General features: G+C 40.3%; 1 protein-coding gene across 2 annotated transcripts in view; it reads left to right on the forward strand.

Annotated features, from left to right (window-relative positions):
- The window catches only part of LOC126281608 (protein kinase C, brain isozyme), a 1,181,175-nt gene that overhangs the window by 1,064,489 nt on the left and 92,833 nt on the right, over positions 1–23,853 (forward strand). Inside the window, exon 5 of one of the 2 annotated variants that reach the window (XM_049980720.1) lies at positions 18,828–18,939. In XM_049980720.1, the coding sequence (XP_049836677.1) occupies positions 18,828–18,939 (112 nt within the window). Of the gene's footprint in view, positions 1–18,827; positions 18,940–20,868; positions 20,978–23,853 lie in introns of both variants that reach the window. The other variant, XM_049980728.1, reaches the window with a different exon arrangement.

Raw genomic sequence — 23,853 nt, forward strand, 5'->3', positions numbered from 1 at the left:
TTACATTTCGGAAATTAAACACGGTGAAGTTTATCAGTCAATGAACACACATGGTTCAATTGACTCCAGCCGAAAGATATTATATTTTGTCCATGTTTAGCAATCTGTGTAGCGGCATAGTTTCTTAAAATTATTCAGATTGATTTTCATACCTATCTGTAACGATCTTAGACCGGGACTGGAACCGAGAACCCGGAGCTTTGGCTTTCGCGGGCACGCTCTTGGCTCTTACTAACCGAGCTATCCAGCTAAGTTCCAGTCTGACTGAAGTTTCTAATACATGTAAAACACAAATGAGTTCTCATTGAACACGTATCTCAAATCGAAATGTGCAGTGATTTCGTTTCGCAGCTGGTTTCGAACCACAGCAGAAGAAATCCTATATGTTGTTATGGTGCAACAACTGCCATTTTTCATTGGGTCTTGAGGGTGACTGAAACATTGACACTATCTGCATCGACATCGGTCTACGAAAATCATCGAACAGTGTGTGCCGAAGATACCTTTCTTGTACCATACATTATAGTTTCTTCGCGATCCATTCGTGAATGTAGTGTGGGAAAAATGAGTGCTTGTGCATCTCTTTGCGGACTCATACATGCTTAATTTTTTCTACACGTTATCTGTGAATATGTACAGTGTGTTAACTGCAAGTTGGCCGATTGGCTCCCTAGTCTTGAAACGGTAGATCAGTAGTCTTTTTGTAATGAACCCTTTCCTTGTTGCAGTTAGGATTTTATTTAACATGTCACGACAGCATACAATTACAAACAATATTTAAGGTAGCTACAACTAAACATTTCTGTTACTCTGCCAGACACACTAGCCTCTGACCATTCAGTTTTTTTGCGTTTGTTGTTCCATGTTAGTGCAATCTGATATGTTATCACGTATGCTTGAGCAATATTGAAATGTAAGACTACAGTAAACCAACTGAAATTTAAATTTATTATACTAAACTACAATATTTTATTACTGCATAGTCAACGAAGTGTGTTGAAAGATTAAACAGAAGCCGTTGTTTCGACACCGTGTTCTTATTAAAGGTATTTCCGTTAATTTCTGTTCCTATGTCCATTAACAGCAAATGCTGTTTTAGGGCCAGTCATATGGTTCAAATGCCTCTGAGCACTATGGGACTAAACGTCTAAGGTCATCAGTCCCCTAGAACTTTGAACTACTTAAACCTAACTAACCTAAGGACATCACACACGCCCATGCCCGACGCAGGATTCGAACCTGCGACCGTAGCAGCAGCGCGGTACCGGACTGGAGCGCCTAGAACCGGTTGGCCACCGCGGCCGGCTGTAGCAATTTTAATGGCCAGTAGTGTAAATAGAGTGCTTACATTAGGTTTGTCCGTCCTCTGAAAGTGTGCTGGTAAGCCCCGTATGGGATCCTTACCACATAGGATTGAAGGAGATAGCGAAAAAGCGCAGTTCGTTTTGTATTATCGCGAAATAGGGGTTGGGGTGTGACTGGGAGAGGGGGGGGGGGGGGGGGGGAGTGTCACGGATATAATACGCAAGTGACATGGCAATCATTAAAACAACGGCGTTTATCGTTGCAGAGAGATGTTTTCACGAAATTTCAATCAACAACTTCTCCTCTGAAGGGAAATTTATTTTATTGACGCCAACCTACATAGGAAGAAGCAAACCTCATAATAAATAACAGAAATGCTAACTCGTACGGAACGATTTAAGTGTATTTTTTCCTCGCGATGTTTGGGAATGGAAAGATTAAGAAATAGTCTGGTGGTGGCCCCATGAACGCTCTGCCAGGCAGTTAGTTTGATTTGCAGAGTAGTCATGTAGATGTACATGTAGATCAGCAAACACATTACATTATAAGTTAGACGCAGCTACACAACAAAAGAAATGTGATAGGCGACTGATAGAAGCTTAACAAACCCAACAACCAGTAAATAAAGGCGTGACACATGGACACACTACAAAACCTCTCATGTTGTTCCGTATTTATACTGATGACACAAGACAGAAACGGGATTTTATGATCAGAAGCTTTCAAGTTTCACCAGTTTTAATTTGTAACCTATCTAGTTCACGCTGTTTCCTGTGCGCAATACCGATGTTCGTATTCTCTCAGGTATCGACGAGTCGACTGCTGCTACGGTCGCAGGTTCGAATCCTGCCTCGGGCATGGGCGTGTGTGATGTCCTTAGGTTAGTTAGGTTTAAGTAGTTCAAAGTTCTAGGGGACTGATGACCACAGCAGTTGAGACCCATAGTGCTCAGAGCCATTTGAACCATTATTTGAAAATTGCTACACCACGAAGATGACGTGCAACAGACGCGAAATTTAACCGACAGGAAGAGGATGCTGTGATATGCAAATTATTAGCTTTTCAGAGCATTCACATAAGGTTCGCGGCGGTGGCGACACCTACAACGTGCTGACATGAGGAAAGTTTCCAACCGATTTCTCATACACAAACAGCAGTTGACCGGTGTTGCCTGGTGAAACGTTGTTGTGATGTCTCGTGTAAAGAGGAGAAATGCGCACAATCACTTTTCCGACTTTGATGAAGGTCGGATTGTAGCATATAGCGATTGCGGTTTACCGTATCGCGACATTGCTGCTCGCGTCGGTTGAGATCCAATGACTGTTTGCAGGATGTGGAATCGGTGAGTTCAGGAGGGTAATACGGAACGCCGTGCTGGATCCCCACGACCTCGTATCACTAGCAGTCGAGATGACAGGCATCTTATCCGCATGGCTGTAACGGATCGTGCAGGCACGTCTCGATCCCTGAGTCAACATCTGGGGACTTTTGCAAGACAACAACCATCTGCACGAACAATTCGACGACGTTTGCAGCAGCATGGACTATCAGCTCCGAGACCATGGCTGCGTTACCCTTGACACTGCATCACATACAGGAGCGCCTGCGATTGTGTACTCAACGACGAATGTGGGTGCACGAATGGCAAAACGTCGTTTTTTCGGATGAATCCAGGTTCTGTTTGCAGCATCATGATGGTCGCATCCGTGTTTGGCGACATCGCGGTGAACACAAATTGGAAGCGTGTATTCGTCATCGTCATAATGTCGTATCACCCGGCGTGGTGGTATGAGGTGCCATTGGTTACACGTCTCTATCACCTCTTGTTCGCATTTACGGCACTTTGAATAGTGGACGTTAGACTTCAGATGTGTTACGGCCCGTAGCTGTACCCTTCATTCGATCCCTGCGAAACCCTACATTTCAGCAGGATAATGCACGACCGTATGTTGCAGATCCTGTACGGGCCTTTCTGGATACAGAAAATGTTCGACTGCTTCCCTGGCCAGCACATGGCTCAAATTTCTTACCAATTGAAAACGTCTGGTCAATGGTGGCTGAGCAACTGGCTCGTCACAATACGCCAGTCACTACTCTTGATGAACTGTGGTATCGTGTTGAAGCTGCATGGGCAGCTGTACCTGTACACGCCATAAAAGCTCTGTTTGGCTCAATGCCCAGGCGTATCAAGGCCGTTATTACGGCCAGAGGTGGTTGTTCTGGGTACTGATTTCTCAGGATCTATGCACCCAAATTGGGTGAAAATGTAATCACGTCAGTTCTAGTATAATATATTTGTCCAATGAATACCCGTTTATCATCTGCATTTCTTCTTGGTGTAGCAATTTTAGTGGTCAGTTGTGTAGTAGACTTGTTTCGTCTTTTAAGTGCTCTGCCCATGGAGATATAAATAAATGAATGTCATGTGGCACAACGGCCAGGTGCAAGCAATTAGACGCAACCTCGGCGACTTGGATGTCTTGAAAACCAACGGCATCCAGTTCTACCCAAACTTTCACCCGTCCAAGTACTAGGCGGACCCTATGCTGCTTACTGCCAGTGTTCGGGCGGGAACCGGTGTTACCTAGGTGACAAGGTCATTGGCATGGAGGTGTAATTGGGGGAGGTGACACTACACTACTGTTCTTTGTTCTGAAGCCGGCGCCACCATGTTAGATACCTTAAAACATGAACATACTACTGTTTAACATCGCATCACGTTCTTTATCTATGTCGTGTGCATGCAACGGTTGTTCTAACTAGCAAATACTGCAGTTCAAATGTGTGTGAAATCTTATGGGACTTAACTGCTAAGGTCATCAGTCCCTAAACTTACACACTGCTTATTAACCTAAATTACCCTAAGGACACACACACACACACACACACACACACACACACACACACACGCCCGAGGGAGGACTCGAACCTCCGGCCGCACAGTCAATGCTGCTGTTCTTCCGTAAATAACGCAGTTCAGGAAAGCATTGCCAGACGTTTTTCTGGTCTTAAATGCATATTTGATCCAGTAATACGACGCATTTGACCTCGCAAATGTAACTTTGTTTTTATTATACGTTTCTGATAACCAAGATGAGAAGTGTGTGATATGAACAGGCAGCTTTCCTCATCCAGCATGTTTCTTATTATGGACTGACGGAACTGATGTTCGGTATATGTCCTTTTCCTGAAGATGCTGAGAACATATTTTGCTGTGTTTGGTCGGTTAACAATCTTTTCTTCTCAAAGCGGTCATCTGAGAGTTTTTGGAGTTGATTCTTAATACGAAATCTAAAGTCAAATGACAGAAATAAAACCAGTGAAAGTTGAGAGCGCAACCAAAATTCATGTATACGAAAGAAAAATATTTTTTTTTTCAGTTTCACGGCCGGCCGGGGTGGCCGAGCGGTTCTAGGCGTTTCAGTCGGGAACCGCGTGACTGCTACAGTCACAGGTTCGAATCCTGCCTCGGGCATGGATCTGTGTGATGTCCTTAGGTTAGTTAGGTTTAAGTAGTTCTAAGTTCTAGGGGACTGATGACCTCAGATGTTAAGTCTCATAGTGCTCAGAGCCATTTGAACCGTTTTTCAGTTTCACCATTTTGTTAGTGCGGAACAAACAACCTCTTTTTATATGGTGTAGAAAAATTTCCGCTACCAGTCACAATAAAAGGTTATTTATTTGTCATACGACCGGTTTCGGGCTTGCGCCCATCCTCAGGTGTTTATACATGCACATGTTTATATTGTTGGAGATCACTGTATAAATACAAACAAACTATTTTACATATGCTGCCATACCACTTAAAATTGTCCCACTTGTATCTGTTTAGTCACCAGCAAATAATATTTTTTTATTTATACATTGGTCTCCAGCAATATAAACATGTACATGAATGTATAAACACCTGAGGATGGGCGCAAGACCGAAACGGGTCGTGAGACAAATAAATAACCTTTTATTGTGACTGATAGCGGAAATTTTTCTACACCCTATAAGGGAACAGTCATGGAGTTCAACTGCATCCACTATGGATACAATTCATTCTCTTTTTATATATTTCATGAAACGTATATTAACAAATCTGTCACAGTTAAGGTACATACGTTTGGTGACTAGTTAACGAACTGTCTGGTTCATTCTCAAGGCTGACTTACTATGGCTGCACTGAAAGTGCCTGATCTTAATAATGAACATCACTATGGCAAAACAGGCTTTTCTAATTAATTGTAGATGACTGTCGTAATCAGCATGTTCCTACTTTGCTGTCTTTGAATCTAACTTGCGAATTAGGCACATTTTGGTTGCGACAGTCATCTACAATTACCTTGTAAAGCATGCATTGCCATTGTGATCGTTATTAAGGTCAGGCACTTTCAGTGGAGCCTTAGTTGGTCGGACTTGAGAATGAGCTAGTTGTTTGAAACTAGCTGCGAAACGGATCTACTGCAACCGTGACAGATTTGTTAATAAAGGTTTTATGAATCAGTAAAAGTAACTATGGCTTGAACGAGTCCACTTACGAATGAAATGGAATTTCTTTACACTTTAGACTAAAATTTGTGACATTGTTAACGAACTTCAGTTATGTTCACTTGAAAACCGACATACTTGTATCGGCATTATTTACTGTTGTTTTGGACGTACGTTTAACTTTGGAAGCCTTGGGTGATTTAGCTGTCTTCATGTGTCATCCCGCTGTCCTTGTCGGTGTTTTGAAATGATCTGTTTTATCCTTCTACCAGGGTCGTCCACATAGTAAGTTCCGTTTGGTTATATAAAACAAAGGTGTACAGATACAGAAAAAATATTAATTGTACAAAAAACTACAACTGTTAAACTACTTTTCTACATAGCTAGCTTCCGATATTTTGTAGGCACTTTTCATAGAGTGGCACAAGGTTTTGTACACCTTCTTAATAGAAGGTTGCCGCCTGTGTATTCAACCATGTGGTAATGTGTTCTTTCAGCTCGTCATCATCGTTGAAGTGTTGACCACCAAGGACAGATTATAGGTGTAAGAAGAGGAGATGAAAGTCGCTAGGAGCGAGGTCCAGGCTGAACGGAGGATAATCAAACGCGTCCTAGTGGAATTCCCGTAAAGAGTTGTTTGGTCACATTCGCCGTGTGGGGTCGGGAATTATCGTGGGACAAAAAAAAACATTTTGACAGTAATCCTCGGCGCTTGTTCTGTATTACGTGGCTCAATTTCTTAATGGTCTCGCAGGAACCATGTGCATGGATTGTTTGGCATCGTGGTAAGAAATCAATCAGCAAAATGCTTTTCTGTCCCAAAAAACAGTGCACATGACTTTTCGAGGTGTCAAGATTTTCTTAGGCTTAACCTTCATTGGGAATGAAGTGTGCCACCAACCCATTTATTGCCGTTTTGTTTCAGCGGTGTCGTACGATACCCAAGTTTCATCCCTTGTGACAATCCGAGAAAGAAAACCATCGCTTTCTTCATTGTAGCGTGTCAGAAACTGAAGTGCACTGCCCATCCGTTGTTTTTGGGTTATTCAGTAAGAATTTGGGTACCCAACGTAAGCGAAGTTTTCGAAATTTCAGTTTTTCGTTAACAATTTCATGAATTAGTGATCGTGAGATTTGCGGAACTTCCATAGCTCAAAAAATGTTCAAATTTGTGTGAAATCTTATGGGACTTAACTGCTAAGGTCATCAGTCGCTAATCTTACACACTACTGAACCTAAATTATCCTAAAGAGACAAACACACACACACACACACACACACACACACACACACACACACACACACACACACGGCGCGCCCGAAGGAGACCTCGAACCTCCGCCGGGACGAGCCGCACAGTCCAGAACTGCAGCGCCTTAGATCGCTCAGCTAATCCCGGGCCGCGAACTCCCATAGCAAGGGCACAAAGTGTAAACTTATGATTGTGCTCAATCTTGTCTCCAACTGTGTGAACCAGTTCATCAGTAACCACAGACGGTCGTCTGCTTCGTTCTTCTTGACTACATCCTTCACTGAACAGTCTGACCCATCTTCTAACCATTGTATCACTCATAGCATTTTGTGCGTAAACCTCGCAGATTTGCCGATGAATTTCCTTTGATTTAACATTATTGGCATTTAGAAAACGAATCGTAGATCTGATTCCACACGCGGCTGCAATTACGGCTGACATTATAAAGAAGCACTACAAAGGACACGTAGGCAGCAGCGATCTGAAAATGGCGTACATGTCTCCTTCTTGAGTCAGAGTAACTGCCGCGCATGGTCGGAACTGCGATCGTAGCTCTGCCGCGGATAGAAATAGAAACGGAACTTACTTTGTGGATTACCCTCGTATTTAGTCTGTTCCGTCGTCTTTTGAGGTCTGGGTTATCCGCCCGTCAGGTTTGCCTATTGTTATTTCTTTTGTTTAGGTCGTATTAGGTTGAGGGCGTGCTGGGGGATGGCCTGTCTCCAATTTGCTATGATAGTGGTGGTGGTGGTGACAGCTTCTTCTATTGCCTGTTGTATGGCTTTTCGAGTCTGTTAGAGGCCTGTTGCAGGTCATCGTCATCTGTTACAGCTACTGGGAACGCAAGGCTTTCTGGGAGGACATACTTGTATCTGTCTCAGTCTGCGTTAGCGTATTTTCATGTTGTCCACCTTCTAGGAACTGGTCTGGTGAGCTGAGTGGGACTGTTCGCGGAAAGGACAGGAAGCTTGTTGCTTGTAATGGAATCAACGATGTAAGGTTCTGTCGCTTCGTCGCTGATGTTGGGTTTGTGCAGAACGTGGTCCTGTTTCTTTTGTCACTGAAAGCCGATGAAGGTCGCTTGATTTACACGGAGAGTGATGAACTGTTCTGTTGACAGTAAGTTGTGAAGTCGGCGTCCGTTTCCGTTGTGAGCTCTGTCTCCCACTATATGGTGTCTTGTATTTAAGTCATGTAGAATTATGGTCATTATGTGTCATAAGAACTGGGATGGTAGGAGCCTCCCTGGGGAGCGGGGAGGGGGGGGGGGGGGTGTTTGTACATAGACTGTGATGAGGGTATGCCTGTTTCTGCCTTTTATTTGGTCTATGACCGCTTCGATGTTCTGAAGTACTAGCGAGAGAGGTCTTTCTTTCTCTGCCACCGAGTCGCGTGTATACAGGGGATACATAAAGTCCGAGAACACTTACAATTATTTATTGCACAAGAACGAAACATTCTACAGATATCATTGTTGTTGTTGTGGGCTTCAGTCCTGAGACTGGTTTGATGCAGATCTCCATGCTACCCTATCCTGTGCAAGCCTCCTCATCTCCCAGTACTTACTGCAACCTACATCCTTCTGAATCTGCCTAGTGTATTAATCTCTTGGTCCCCCTCTACGATTTTTACCCTCCACGCTGCCCTCCAATGCTAAATTTGTGATCCTCTGATTCCTCAGAACATGTCCTACCAACCGATCCCTTCTACTTGTCGAGTTGTGCCACAAGCTCCTCTTCTCCCCAGTTCTGTGTAATACCTCCTCATTAGTTATGTGACAGATATCACTTTCAGGGTTTCTCTTCAAAATGACATCTGTATGACAGCTATCAAACATATGTCATCTTGAAGAGAAACCCTGAAAGTTTTTCTCATGTATGCCGCCATAGCATAGTTTTGTAATTTGCCGGTAGGCAGCGCTAGTCGCAAACAGGGCGAGATCAGGTGCAGAGCGAGCTTTCTGTGTATTGGAGTTCATGAAATGGCCACCCTGTTCATCAGATCTCACTCCGTTGAATTTTTTTCTGCGGGGACACATTAAAGATCTGGTGTGTGTACCCCCATCTACCACGTGATGTAGCAGAGCTCTGGGAGAGAATACGGGAAGCGGCTGCCACAGTCGACGATTCCATGCTGGGATGGTTATGGCAAGAATTCGATTACGGTGTTGATGTCTGCCGGGTCAGTCATGGTTCGCATATTGAATGTTTGGAAAAAAAAAAAACAAAAACTTTCAGAGTTTATCTTCAAAATGCAATATGTATGACATCTGTACAGTATTCAGTTCTTGTGCAGTCAAAAACTGAAAGTGTTCCCGGACTTCATGTACACCCTTATATGACTACTCAGTCTCATCTACATTTGCGAAAGGTGTTGTATTTTGGAAAGCCGAAATTGTTTCTTATCATGAGCCAATTGTTGGTTATTCCTACAAAATGAATGTTGGGGAGATTTTTTTTTTTCCTCTCATCTCAGCGCAGAGTTCAAAGACCAGCTCAGCTGTATGCTCCACGCCTCACTCAAAAATATCGACGTAAGTTGATACGCACCAAATAAATTAATAAGAGATAGTACTGATCCCCCATGGTACACAAACAGGTCAGAACACAGCATGGCACATTTAAAAATACAAAATTTCGTGATTGGTAATGTTTTACTGAAGCTCAGAATGTATCGCGGACTTCAATTGAGATTATTTTATTGGCTTCCACAACGAAACTCTGTCTCAAAATCTGACAGAAAATCCAAAGAGAGTCTGGTCGTATGTAAAATATACCAGCGGCAAGACACAGTCAATACCTTCCCTGAGCAATAGAAATGGTATTGACATCATGGGTTGTCGGGTGTTCTACCAGATATCAGCGTCGTACTTGCACAATATTTCGGTAGCGTGCAAATACGACGCTGATATCCGGCATAACACTCGACAACCCAAGATGTCATTAGATCGCCGGGAAAGCCTGAAGAATTACAGAAATGGTATTGATGGAAAGTGCCAAGAAAGCAGAGTTACTAATCACGGTTTTCCGAAATTCCTTCAGCAAGGATGAAGATGCAGATATTCCAGAATTTAAATCAAGAAACACTCCTGACATGAGTAACTTATATCCTCGGTGTAGAGAAGCAGCATAAATCACTTAATCAAGGCAAGGTCTTCTGTGCAGATGTGTATCAGTTAGGTTTTTGTCACAGTATGCTGATACATTAGCTCCATATGTGACAAAGCAAGCTGCCATCTCTTACTTCCTCTCTAGTTTTGCCATCTGCCTCTTTAAATTCATTTTTGACTAATTACCATTAAAATACATCAGTATAATCTGCATTTTCATGAAAGAGCAAGGTTGGCCCTCATCCTTAAGGAATATAGCACCAGATCTAATTTTGTGCTTAGCTTTGTGTATGTAATTAATTTCCTAATTTATTTTGACCATTCCTAGTTAATATCTTTTGTTATAGAGTGAAATCAGTAATTGTTTCGTGACTTAAATTCTATTGTTGATCTCTAAACAAATATAAATTCTGTACTGATTATAAACATTTGGAAGAAGAACTACCAGGATCCTTGAAGTATTCATTTGGCTCTATTCGGAAACATTGTAACACGCCCAGGAGTACAAATGGGTCAGGTACCTTTAAACTGGTTTTCACTTCTGGACCGTGCGCCCTGTCCACACCACGTACATGATAATCCCGCGGCGGTCTTATTGTCCTGCTCCACTCTGCTGTTGGCTTGCCTGAAATTATATCGAAATATCCAAGCGGGTTTAGGGCAGCCACTCAGTGTTAAAACACAACACTGTTCGACGTGTGGTATGAACAACTATATTCTGTGACGATTAAAGAAAATCGCAGGTTGCACTGTTAACATTCTAATTCAGAAGTGTTTATCCCAATTAATGTATGATTACCAGTCCACAATATCACTCAGACGAGCGTACGCGTAACCGACACGACGCGGGTGATTGTTGATGATGCGGAAGTCGAATGATCGCACGAACGTTCTTACGCTTGTCACGCATACACAAATATTGGTACCAGTCCTCCTTGACACTGGTAATAATTTAACACTGTTTACAAAGTTAAATTTACAGTTCTCAGTTGTACAAGCGTGCGCATAACCGTCGCGGCGCGGTTGATTGTTGATGATGCGAAACGATTGTTAATGATGCGGAACGCAATGATCGAACGCACGTTCTCACGCTCGCTACAAGACACTGGCACTTAAATGCTCTCTTTCGTGGTAAATAGTATTACCGATTCACATAGTTCATTCTTGGAAACCGAACACGGCGCGGATGATTGATGAGCCGTGTGACGCGGAACGAGAGCCTTTATTAATTCTAAAATAATTACCAGGTTTGTCAAAAGTATTGTTTGTATAACCATATCTGTTAATTTCATTATTTAAACAAATAACTCGGCCTAACGTTTGTGATAGAAGGAACTATTAAAAAGGAGGAATTTTTAGATGTGTTGAGTTAATTGAATGAGTTAGGTTTTAATTATAATTTCTATAACTTAAACGGTGGAAAATGTATAGTTTCAGTGTCTGTTATTGTGAGGATATATAAAGGTCCCGTGACAGTCAGTCACGGCCGATTTTCAGACGGGAAGTCAGTATCAGTTAGAGTAGCAAGAATGCATTAAATTTGTGGAATTAGTGTAACACAAATAGGCCGTGTATTAAAACAGTGACAATGTCCGTTCAATTTATTTGAGAAATAGTGTGACACGTACCTTGTATTCTGCAAGAACTATGAAATCTTCTCGGGTTGAAGTCGCCTGAAGATGGCAAGTAAGAAACTAGCTGAAACGTTGCTGGAGAACAACACATTGTATTGGCTGTCAACCCGAGAAGGTTTTGTCAATGTATGGTTAGGTATTTACTGCTTATAGATTTTCAAGCAGCAAACTATTGTAGCAGTATGCTAATGTTTGCCTGCAAACTATTAATGAGGCTTAACCTTTACCAGAAGTGAACTGGCCATATAACTGTGTAATATTGGGGGGTTGTGAACAGCGAAAGTAAAGAACTGTGAAACGCTACTCCCGCCCCCCATTTTTCAGCCCGTATAACATTGCAGTAGGTCGACACCGAGGACTATCAACGAAGAAATAAAGCAGGCGAATGTCACACATACAACCGCTCGCTCGATGAAAAATCCATAAAAAAGTTGCACAGGCCACACCGATACTCAAGAAAGGAAATAGGAGTACTCCGCGGACTTACAGATCTGTATTACTAACATCGATTTGCTGTAGGATTCTGCAACACATACTGTGTTCTAATCTTATAAATTACCTCGCAAGTCGCCGAAGTGGCATCAACTAAAATGATTTGCAAAATGGCGGCCGAACCCCGAAGGGGATTCCAAGCCAATAAATGCCATACCACGAAAAAACTATTTTTTGATAGCCAACACGAATTAACAAGATACTAGTGCTTTATTCACACGAAGTAATGATTGCTATCAACAGGGAATCAAAAATTGTTTCCATGTTTTTAGATTTACAGAAGGCTTTAGACGCAATTCCTCACAAGCAACTTCTAATAAAATTGCGTGCCTATCTAATATCGTGGCAGGTGTTCGATCGTATTCGTGATTTCCTGCCAGAAAGGTCACAGTAACTGGCGATAAGTCATCGTCTAACACAGATAATATTTGTGGTTCCCCAGGGAAGTGTTACAGGCCCTCTGCTGCTACTGATTCATATAAACGATGTAGTAGACAATCTGAGCACTCCTCGTAGATTGTTTTAGTATGAGTCTGTCATTTACTGTCTCGTAAAGACATCAGATGATCGAAAACAATTGCAAAATGATTTAGACAAAACATCTGTGTGGTGCGAAAAGTGCCAGTTGACACTAAATAATGCAAAGTGTGAAGTCATTCACATAGGTGCTAAAAGCAATCCACCAAATTTCTGTGACACGATAAATGGCGCAATCTAAAGGCTCTGAATTAAATTAAATACATACGGATTACAGTTACGAATAACTTAAATTAGAACGATCACATAGGTAATGCTGTGGGGAAAGCGAACGAGAGGCAGCGACTTATTGGCAGAAGACATAGGAAATGCAACAGATCTATTAAAGAGATTGCCTACACTACGCTTTTCTATCCTGTTCTGCAGTGTGGAATCGTATCAGATATGATTGACGGAGGACATCGGAAAAGTTTGAGGTAGAGCAGCTTGTTTTGTATGATCACGAAACAGGAGAGAGTCACACAGATACGGTAAGCGAATTGGGGTGGAAATCATTCAGACAAAGGCGTTTTTCGTTCAGGTATCTTTTCCGGAAATTTCTGTCACCAACTTATTCCTCGGAATGCGAAAATATTTTGTTGATGCTCACCTACAATGGGAGAAATTATCATCTTAATAAAATAAGAGAAATCAGAACCCGCAAGGGTAGATTTAAGTGTTTGTTTTTTCCGCGTGCTGTTCGGTATAGCTTGAAGGTGGTTCGATGAATCTTCTGCCAGGCACTTACTGATGAATTGCAGAGGAATCATATGTTGTTGTTGTGGTTGTGGTCTTCAGTCCAGAGACTGGTTTGTTGCAGCTCTCCATGCTACTCTATCCTGTGCAAGCTTCTTCATCTCCCAGTACCTACTGCAACGTACATCCTTCTGAATCTGCGTAGTGTATTCATCTCTTGGTCCCCCTCTACAATTTTTGCCCTCCACGCTGCCCTCCAATGCTAAATTGGTGATCCCTTGATGTCTCAGAACATGTCCTACCAATCGATCCCTTCTTCTAGTCAGGTTGTGCCACAAACTCCTCTTCTCCCCAGTTCTATTCAATACCTCGTCATTAAAATGGTTCAAATAGCTCTGAGCACTATGGGACTCAACTGCTGTGGTTATCAGTCCCCTAGAACTTAGAAATACTTAAACCTAACTAACCTAAAGACATCACACACATCCATGCCCGAGGCAGGATTCGAACCTGCGACCGTAGCAGTCGCACGGTTCCGGACTGCGCGCCTAGAACCGCGAGACCACCGCGGCCAGCCCTCCTCATTAGTTATGTAATATACCCATCTAATCTTCTGCATTCTTCTGTAGCACCACATTTCGAAAGCTTCTATTTTCTTCTTGTCCAAACTATTTATCGTCCATGTTTCACTTCCATACATGGCTACACTCCATACAAATACTTTCAGAAATGACTTCCTCACACTTAAATCTATACTAGATGTTAACAAATTTCTCTTCTTCAGAAACGCTTTCCTTGCCATTGCAAGTCTACATTGTATATCCTCTCTACTTTGACCATCATCAGTTATTTTGCTTCCCAAATAGCAAAACTCCTTTACTGCTTTAAGTGTCTCATTTCCTAATCTAATACCCTCAGCATCACCCGACTTAATTCGACTAAATTCCATTATCCTCGTTTTGCTTTTGTTGATGTTCATCTTATATCATCCTTTCAAGACACATCCATTCCGTTCAACTGCTCTTCCAAGTCCTTTGCTGTCTCTGATACAATTACAATGTCATCGGCGAACCTCAAAGTTTTTATTTCTTCTCCATGGATGTTAATACCTACTCCGAATTTTTCTTTTGTTTCCTTTACTGATTGCTCAATATACAGATTTAACAACATAGGGGAGAGGCTACAACCCTCCCTTCCCAATAGCTGCTTCCCTTTCATGTCCCTCGACCCTTATAACTGCCATCTGGTTTCTGTACAAATTGTAAATAGCCTTTCGCTCCCTGTATTTTACCCCTGCCACCTTCAGAATTTGAAAGAGAGTATTCCAGTCAACATTGTCAATAGCTCTCTAGGTCCACAAATGCTAGAAACGTAGGTTTGCCCTTCCTTAATCTAGCTTCTAAGATGAGTTGTAGGGCCAGTCTTTCCTCACGTGTTCCTACATTTCTACAGAATCCAAACTGATCTTCCCCAAGGTCGGCTTCTACTAGTTTTTCCATTCTTCTGTAAAGAATTCGCGTTAGTATTTTGCAGTTGTGACTTATTAAACTGATAGTTCGGTAATTTTCACATCTGTCAACACCTGCTTTCTTTGGGATTGGAAGTACTATATTCTTCTTGAAGTCTGAGAGGGTATTTCGCCTCTCTCATACATCTTGCTCACCAGATGGTAGAGTTTTGTCAGGACTGGCTCTCCCAAGGCCGTCAGTAGTTCAAATGGAATGTTGTCTACTCTGGGGGCCTTGTTTCGACTCAGGTCTTTCAGTGCTCTGTGAAACTCTTCACGCCGTATCGTATCTCCCATTTCATCTTCATCTCCATCCTGTTCCATTTCCATAATATTGTCCTCAAGTACATTGACCTTGTATAGACCTTCTATATATTCCTTCCACCTTTCTGCTTTCCCTTCTTTGTTTAGAACTGGGTTTCCATCTGAGCTCTTGATGTTCATGCAAGTGGTTCTCTTATCTCCATGTAATCAGATACATGTACGTAAACATAATTAGACTGTCATGGACCACAATTTGAGTGGCCTCTTTGATCATACAATCTCAGAAGCAGGAAGACTGTCGAAGTATCTCGGTTTTGTTGTGATCTACAGTATGGACAGTTTTTATATTATGGTCGGCCGATTTGGTGATATGGTGTGATTCATTGCCGTGTTTACAGGGTGGCAATTATTGAACTACATGAAAAAAAACCTAAATTAGTTACAAACTACAGCATGAAAACACTTCAGTCAACATGTAAACGTCTGTACAGATATTCGGATTTAGGTTATAACATGTTCAATGTGCCTGCTATCATTGATGATGATGTGGCGCATACGAATAGTGAAATTCTGAAGTGTGGAACATCGATGCTGTCGATGACCTCCTGAATGGCTGTTTTCAGCTCAGCAATGCTTTTGGGGTTATTGTTGTACACCTTGTATTTAATATAGCCTCATAGAAAGGAGCTGCATGTTTTCAGATCTGGAGAATATTGCTGCCAATCGAGGCCCATGCCAGTGGCCTCTGGGTAGCCCAGTGGCAAGAATGCGGTCCCCATAGTGCTCCTCCAGGACAGCAAACACACTCCTGCTTCGATGGGGTCGAGCCCCATCTTGCATGAACCACGTCTTATAGAAATCGAGGTCACTTTGGATGATGGGGATGAAATAATCTTCCAAACCCTTCACGTACTGTTCTGTGGTCACTGTGCCATCAAGGAATATCACACTAATTATTCTGTGAGTGGACATTGCATACCACCCTGTCACCCCTTGAGAGTGAAGAGACTTACTGATCCTGAAATGAGGATTCCCAGCTCTTCAAATGCACCAGTTTTGCTTCTTGACAAGTCCAACCAAATGAAAGTGGGCTTCGCCACTAAACCAAACCATATTCACATCCTAGTTCTGTTTCGTAAGTTCTGTGGACAATAGTTTTGGCGAAACACAACCATTGTTACATAGGCCTGGGATTTAATGGCTGATGGGTTTGAACTTTGTATGTTGGTTGATTCCCACCCTTTGTGCAACTCGTCTGGATGATTTCCTGGGACTGGTTTGCAACACGCCGCACAGCACTTTCAACTGAATATTACATATGATTTACATTTCAATTTATGTAAAATATGACAAAATGTATAATAGCAGGTACATTTTCAATGTCAATATTTGTCTATGATAAAAAAGAGCACATAAAGTACATATTATGTGTGTTAAACTATGGGAACTACAGGATGGGTTAATGACAGTATTATGGAAAGGAAAGTTGCTATTCACCAGATAGTGGAGGTGCTGAGACACAAAGAGGCACAACAAAAAGACTGTCAAAAACACACACACACACACACACACACACACACACACACACACACACACACACACACACACACACACACACACACACACGACCACAGTCTCTAGCTGCCAAGGCTGGGATGTTTTTTTTTTTTGTGTGTGTGTGTGTGTGTTTTGAGTGTGTGTGTGTTTTGAGTGTGTGTGTGTGTGTGTGTGTGTGTGTGTGTGTGTGTGTGTGTGTGCGCGCGCGCGCGCGCTTATTTGCGTCTCAGCAAGCAAATCTCCTTTTCAAAATATTGTATGTGTTAAGGTCCCCAATTGAAAAGATACACTAATGTACAATGGAGAAAATCTCCATCACTTTCTATTTATTGATCCCTCAATTTGCACTAGTTTCAGGTACTGATTGCATGATTAATCCAGTCATTTATCTTTATGATTCTAGAAAGTGAACACATGGAGACAGTCAGCGAAGAGGTAGCTTGGGTAGCTTTTCCACTTGCTTACTGTTGCTTTCATTTCTATGTGTGTCTTGCAATTACGAGGCAAATAATATCACCCCACATATCGACTTTGATGGAAGTTGTCGAATGTACTCAGAGATGTTTTAGTATGAAGATATTTACCTCTAAATACGATGTGACCTAAACTTTTTTTTAACAACTACTGTTTTGTGTAGGGACAAAGACATACATTCAGAGTGAAGAGACTTGCCTAAAACATCTTTGTGGTATGGAAACCCAGATGCTTATCAGTGTGTCTCACGATGATGGTACCATGGAGGAATGTGTTCGGGCAAACAGAAACATTAGTGGTACATCTAACCACTAACATTTTCTTTCTTGAATAATCAGTTTCTGTGCACATTACTCATAAAGCAGACAATGATGACATGTTTAACATATAATACATGGGCTATGTCAGCTTTGTAACATCTCTAGTATATGACATTTGTGTTGAATCAGTGGATGCACCTTTTCAACTGTATGTGGTGTTAAAACACTCTCATTTGTTAAGTTTGTGTCACCTGTGCCAAAAACGCATCAAAAATAAATTGTTGAGTTCCATTATTATAACAAGTGACTGAGTAATATTAATTTGCTTGGAAAGCCTCTTTGGATGCAGAATTATTTCTTAACCTACTGTTTAATTATTCTTCAGTGTAACATCTCAGCTTAATCTTAAAAGAAATGGAAAAATGTAGATGATAGATCTAACGTTAGCAGATTTCATTGGTTTTTGTTTTTACTTCAACTATTAAATTAATCAAGAGCTGTAGAGCTCAGAGGGAAATTTCTGCCACTTAGTTAATTTTTTTTTTTTTTTTATATGCACTCTCAATACTGTTTCTGAATCTTTGTGGTGGTGGTTCATTACATGGTCTTGGTGAGTTGTGTGTCTGTTGGGTATCATCTTCAGTAGAGCAAGGTAACAAAAATTATAAATGCAATGCAATAGAATGGAGAGAATGTAACAAAGTTTTCTTATTTATTACTCTTAACAATTTCCACTGCTACTCTGAACAGTATATACTTTGTAAACTAATATATGTGTCCAAGAATTAATGTGACAAGCTCCGCAGATGTACCAGCTGAAACATGTTACAAATGCCACTTCTCCATTCCTTAAATAACTGCTTGAATTTCAGAATCTTTTGTCATATTTCAAGGATGGTGACATTTAAAGTTGTTTCAGTGCTATAATAGAGCACTGTGCTTTGAAATAAAGTTTTTCACTTTATAATAATGAAGAGAAATATAAATCATAGATAAAGAAAATAAATACTCTCAGTGAATGTTTCCATGGAGAATTTACATACCACCATCATTCTGAGAACTGCTAATTTGTGTTATATGATGATGATATGAATGATGTTTTGTGAAGAGATTAGACACCAATTTCCATTTTATTGTAGTTTATTTATTAATGAAAGTAACACTATTGTGTAATAATTTAGAACAGTGTTTGTTTACTGTACTGCCAACTTGCCGATAGAGCATACAACATCACAGTAGGCACGATTTAGTGTGAACAAGAGACAGTACAGTCTGTATGTATCCACAGGATTCTCGGACGAAACATCGGTTCAAGGTGCACACATACAGCAGTCCAACATTCTGCGACCACTGTGGATCACTACTATATGGGGTGATCCACCAGGGCATGAAATGTGAAGGTAACGGTGGGCAGATGCTGAGGAGCCACCATTGTCAAATGTAACTCTCCCATTTGAGTCTGGAATGCCGATCTTTCAGAACAGGCACATGCTAGAGCCAGTGCCTTTGTTTTGCCATACATTTGTGTCACACGCAAACATTATGTCTGCATGATGCAGATAAATTTTCCAAATATAAAAGGGCATTAAATCCTGTAAGGGAAAGAAACATTATGCTGTTCTAAATATCTTAATTTTTGTTTGCTAAGTGTTGTTCAATGTAATTTTTGCAGGTAAAACTCAATATTTTTGATTGGTATTTCAGTGAAAAATGAGCAAAATTTTTAATTAAAATGTTGCTGCAAAAATTAAATTATTTCATCAGTCACTATTTTAGTGAAATATGAGCTGAAATTCGTAATAAACAAAATCTGCATCCCAAATCAGCTCATGGGAGATGACATTTCACAGAGTATTAAGTAAAAAAAAAAAACACTTTGACTTGGTGGTGGTCCCGACACTAAATCTTTTCCATTTGGTGATTTGTGCCTGCCTGCTTGCCCATTTGCTTGTCTGATTGCATGGTTGCATGTAATCTGTTCTTGTAAACAGCTTCTCTCTCATAACTTTTTCCTTAAAATCTGATTTTCATTTTGTAACCATGCTTGCAGTTGTCATCTGCAATGGGAATGCATCTTATCACTTATGGAACCAGCACTGGAAAACTTTTCCCACAAACAGGTGAAATCTGTTACTGAATTGGGATGAAAAACGTTCATTCAGATCTTCATATGTGATTGTAGGGCAATCCATTATCCATTATCCATTTGTATTGAGCAGTTTTGTGTTCTTAAAAAGTTTAACAAGATGGTGTATAGCTGTGTATTCTCCCTGAAGTAAATTTCCAAAAAGTTAACAGCAGATTGTATATAGTTAGAGATATTAATTTTGTTAATAATTGTGATATAATGTAAATGCTGAAACACAGATGTTTGTCTTTTATGTATTAAAACTGTAAAATTTTTGTTGTTTGTGTATACTTTTCTTACAATAGCACATTTCAGCATGTGTAAATGCTGCTACCATAACTTACCAGACTGGCACAAAGTTATTTTTACTTGAAAAGCAATTCTTTTAGCATGGAAAGAATTTATTGTGTTTGCTCAAAGTTGTTGTCATTGATTCTCTCATACAACCTTTATTTTCTTCCTGAATAATAGGGGATAACAATCTGCTTGAAACAGGTTTCATTCAGCATTCAGAGGGTTGTGTAATATTTCTCAACTATTTTGGGGGGGGGGGGGGGGGGCGGCTAATGATTCATTGGTAGCACATTTTCATTGAAACAGTAAGCTAGTTGTGCTATCATTCCCCATATTACCATGTGTCTTATGATATAAATGTGAACAATTCTGAATGGGCTGTATGAAGAACACTTCATAATATAGTTGTTATTTTGATTGTCCCAAATAGGTAAGTTGGAGTTTTTTAAAAAAAATCAATTTTTACGTTTCATTTAAAAAAGAAAGACATCATATATGATAGGAAAGTACTGTTTGTCTGCATTTTATGTTCCCAATCACTGTAATCAGTTTCATATCTTCAGTGAGCAATATTTTTCATTGAGTACTGATCACACAATAATAAACATACTAAGTCTTTTTTTTTTCAGCTAGGCGATAGAAAATAATCCCAGTGTCCCAAGGCCTGCAACAGTTTACATTCATTCAATTTCTATGTTGCAAAATTTTGTCCTCAAGTGATTCTACACCTCTTCATACCTTATTTTTGGGTTTTCTGTTTTCCTCCTTCTCTCCTATTACCTTCCCAGTCCACAGTACCTGATACTGTACATTTGCTTGTGTTGGTTGATACTCACTGTGATAGGCCACTAGCGCGTGACGCTTTGATCAGACACTCGAATGTGTGTTGCTCTGTGTTTACCACCAGGCCTCCGCCATGCACAAGTGGGAGGTTTTCACGTACTTGACTCCGACTTTCTGTGACCACTGTGGTTCCATGCTGCACGGCATCACGCATCAGGGCCTCAAGTGTTCAGGTCAGAACTGTTCTCACAAGACACAACTGTTGCCACTGTAACAACATTAGTGCCAGTGATATAGAAATTTAGTATCAAAGCCATTTCATGAATATGTCAGATATTAGATTTGCAACCATTTCTGAGCAACCATTAATCAATGTTTACAAGTGTAGAGAACATAGCCCATCCAAAATTCTATCAATATCCAGCTGTAAGAAATTCTACATCTAGTGATGTGGTTCTTTAAGGTACTGTGACACCAAGTAACTAACATTAAAACTAACAAGTAGCTGTAAATTTTGTGCTAAACTATTTGTAATAAAGAAAATAATAAAATTGTTTTAAAGAAGTATTATCCCTTACTGTGGAGTGAAGTGAGCAAAATGAACTAACATAACACTATTTAGTAATTGTTGCAACCAGGTGACAACCAAATAAATTTCAAGCCATCATTTGAAAAGAACAAAAGGAAGGTGGAAGCCTGTGTGATGTATTTTGTAGCAAAAGAAATGCTGATTAATTTATAGATTGCATTCATATTTTTCTGAGAAAATAGTCATGAAACAATATTACTTACTTATTGTTCCTTTCATAATAACTACTGCTGTAAATAGCTTGTAGCCACTCCTTTAAATTATTTCATTTTCTTGCAGCTCCTTCTGTAAATGTCACATTATCAGCTAGTCATAAATTTTTGCTTCTTTCCTGGTATATCACATTTTCAATATCAGAATTCTCAAAACAAAGACATGAAAAAAATAAAGCTATGAATTATATTTCCACTGAATTATTGCTTTCAACTTACAGTGCATATCCTTTATGTGCCACTGATACAGTATTTGAATGAATTTTCAGTTTCTTGTCTTCTTTGTCGCATTTTTTTCTATTTCTTGCTTTCAGTTCTCTGCAAAGAAAGCACTTCTTCACAGAGTTCATGGTTCATTGTATCCAGTCACTTCATGTTGATGTTGCCTTACCAACTTAATTGGTTTTCATGTTAGTATATAGAATGTTACAGAACAAAAATATAATGTTGTTTGAGGGTTCAAGTAAATTTGTTTTACTCATTTTCAGTATTTGGTAAAGACAAATTATTCCTGAATCAAATTCTGTATTTTTCTGTATATGATATTTAAATCTTATTATTTTAGATTTCAAAAAACTACTTTCATTGTGGAACTTCAGTTCCTCTTGAAATGGAATGCTTAGATGCAACTCATCTTTAATCCTTTCGAAGTATTTTGCAGTTTTTCTGATGTGACTTCTTTTAGATCATAAAACTTCTCAAAACATTACCAGTGACAAAATGTGCTGGAGGAAACCTCTCAGAATATTTTACGGTCATAAAGGGATTCTTGTAAACAGAAGTGATTTTAATTAACTACACTGAGGTGACAGAAGTCATAGGATACTTCCTAACACCATGTCAGACCTTATTTTTCCTGGCGTAGTGCAGAAACTTGACGTGGAGGGACTCGACAACTCGTTTGAAGTCCCCTGCATAAATATTGCATCACGCTGCCTCATAGCTGTCCATAACTGCAAAAGTGTTGCCAGTGCAGGATTTTGTGCACAAACGGAGCTCTTGACTGTGCTCCATAAATGGTCAACAGGTTTCGTGTCAGAAAATCTGGGTGGTCATATCATTTACTTGAATTGTCCAGTATATTCTTCAAACCAATCATGAACAACTGTGGCCCAGTGACATAATGCATTGTCATCCATAAAAAATCCATTGTTGTTTGGGAATGTGAAGTCCATCCCACAACATTATGGAGTGACTGATGGCGTTCACAGTGCCTTGTTGACAACTTTGGTCCATGGCTTCATGAGATCTGCACCACTCTTGAGCCATACCATTAACCCTTATGAGCTGAAATCATGACTCATCTGTTGATAGGCAACAATTTTCCAACCAATGTGGTCACAGGCCCATGGGAAGTGCATGCTGCCGGCACTCATGTTGACCGTCTGCTGCCGTAGCCCATGAACCCAAAATTTCACCACACTGTTCTGATGAATATGTTTTTCATATGCCCCACATTGATTTCTGTGGTTATTTCATGCAGTGTTGCTTGAGTGTTAACACTAATAACTCTAAACAGATACCGCTGCTCTTGGTTTCTATGTTACGGCCATGATCCACTGCATTATCTGTCATGAGAGGTAAGGCCTGACATTTGGTATGCTCAGCACACTCCTGACAGTTTTAATCATGGAATACTGAATTCCCTAATGATTTCCTAAATGGAATGTCCCATACATATAGCCCTAACTATCATTCCACATTCAAAACTGTTAATTCCTATCATGCGGTGATGATAATATCAGATGCCTTTTCACGTGAATCACCTGAGTACAAATGACAGTTCCACCAATGTACTGCCCTTTATACCTTTGTGATAATGCCACCATCTGTGTACATGCGTATTACTTTCCCATTACTTTTGTCACCTCAGTGCGTATATAAAGCAGTTGGTATATTAGTGTATCATATCTCTGACAGTTTTGAGAAAACTATTGTGCTTCATTTTTAAGTTGACACTAACACAACTAACTAATTTCAAGAATTTTAAATGACTGCTGTTGTAATTATTTCTATCAAAGAATAATTCACTTGAGAAAACTACATAAATATGAGACAGAACTTCTGGCAAGTCTTTATTTTCAACAGGCAAAATATAAGCATTCCTGATAGGTATATGTGATAATTATTTCTTCATACTGGGGTTCATAGCTTCTGTAATGTTTCCTTTATTTGTCTGTCTTTCAAATACAGGAAGAAAGACACCACCTAATAAGACTGAAGTAGCCTAGCAACAGAGAACAAGGTTATTATTGATACATCTCCTGATGTCATGGAGCTGTGTGTCTAATTTAGAATTCCTCTCGGA

The sequence above is a fragment of the Schistocerca gregaria genome, chromosome 1, assembly GCF_023897955.1.
Source record: "Schistocerca gregaria isolate iqSchGreg1 chromosome 1, iqSchGreg1.2, whole genome shotgun sequence".
Classification (NCBI taxonomy): domain Eukaryota; kingdom Metazoa; phylum Arthropoda; class Insecta; order Orthoptera; family Acrididae; genus Schistocerca; species Schistocerca gregaria.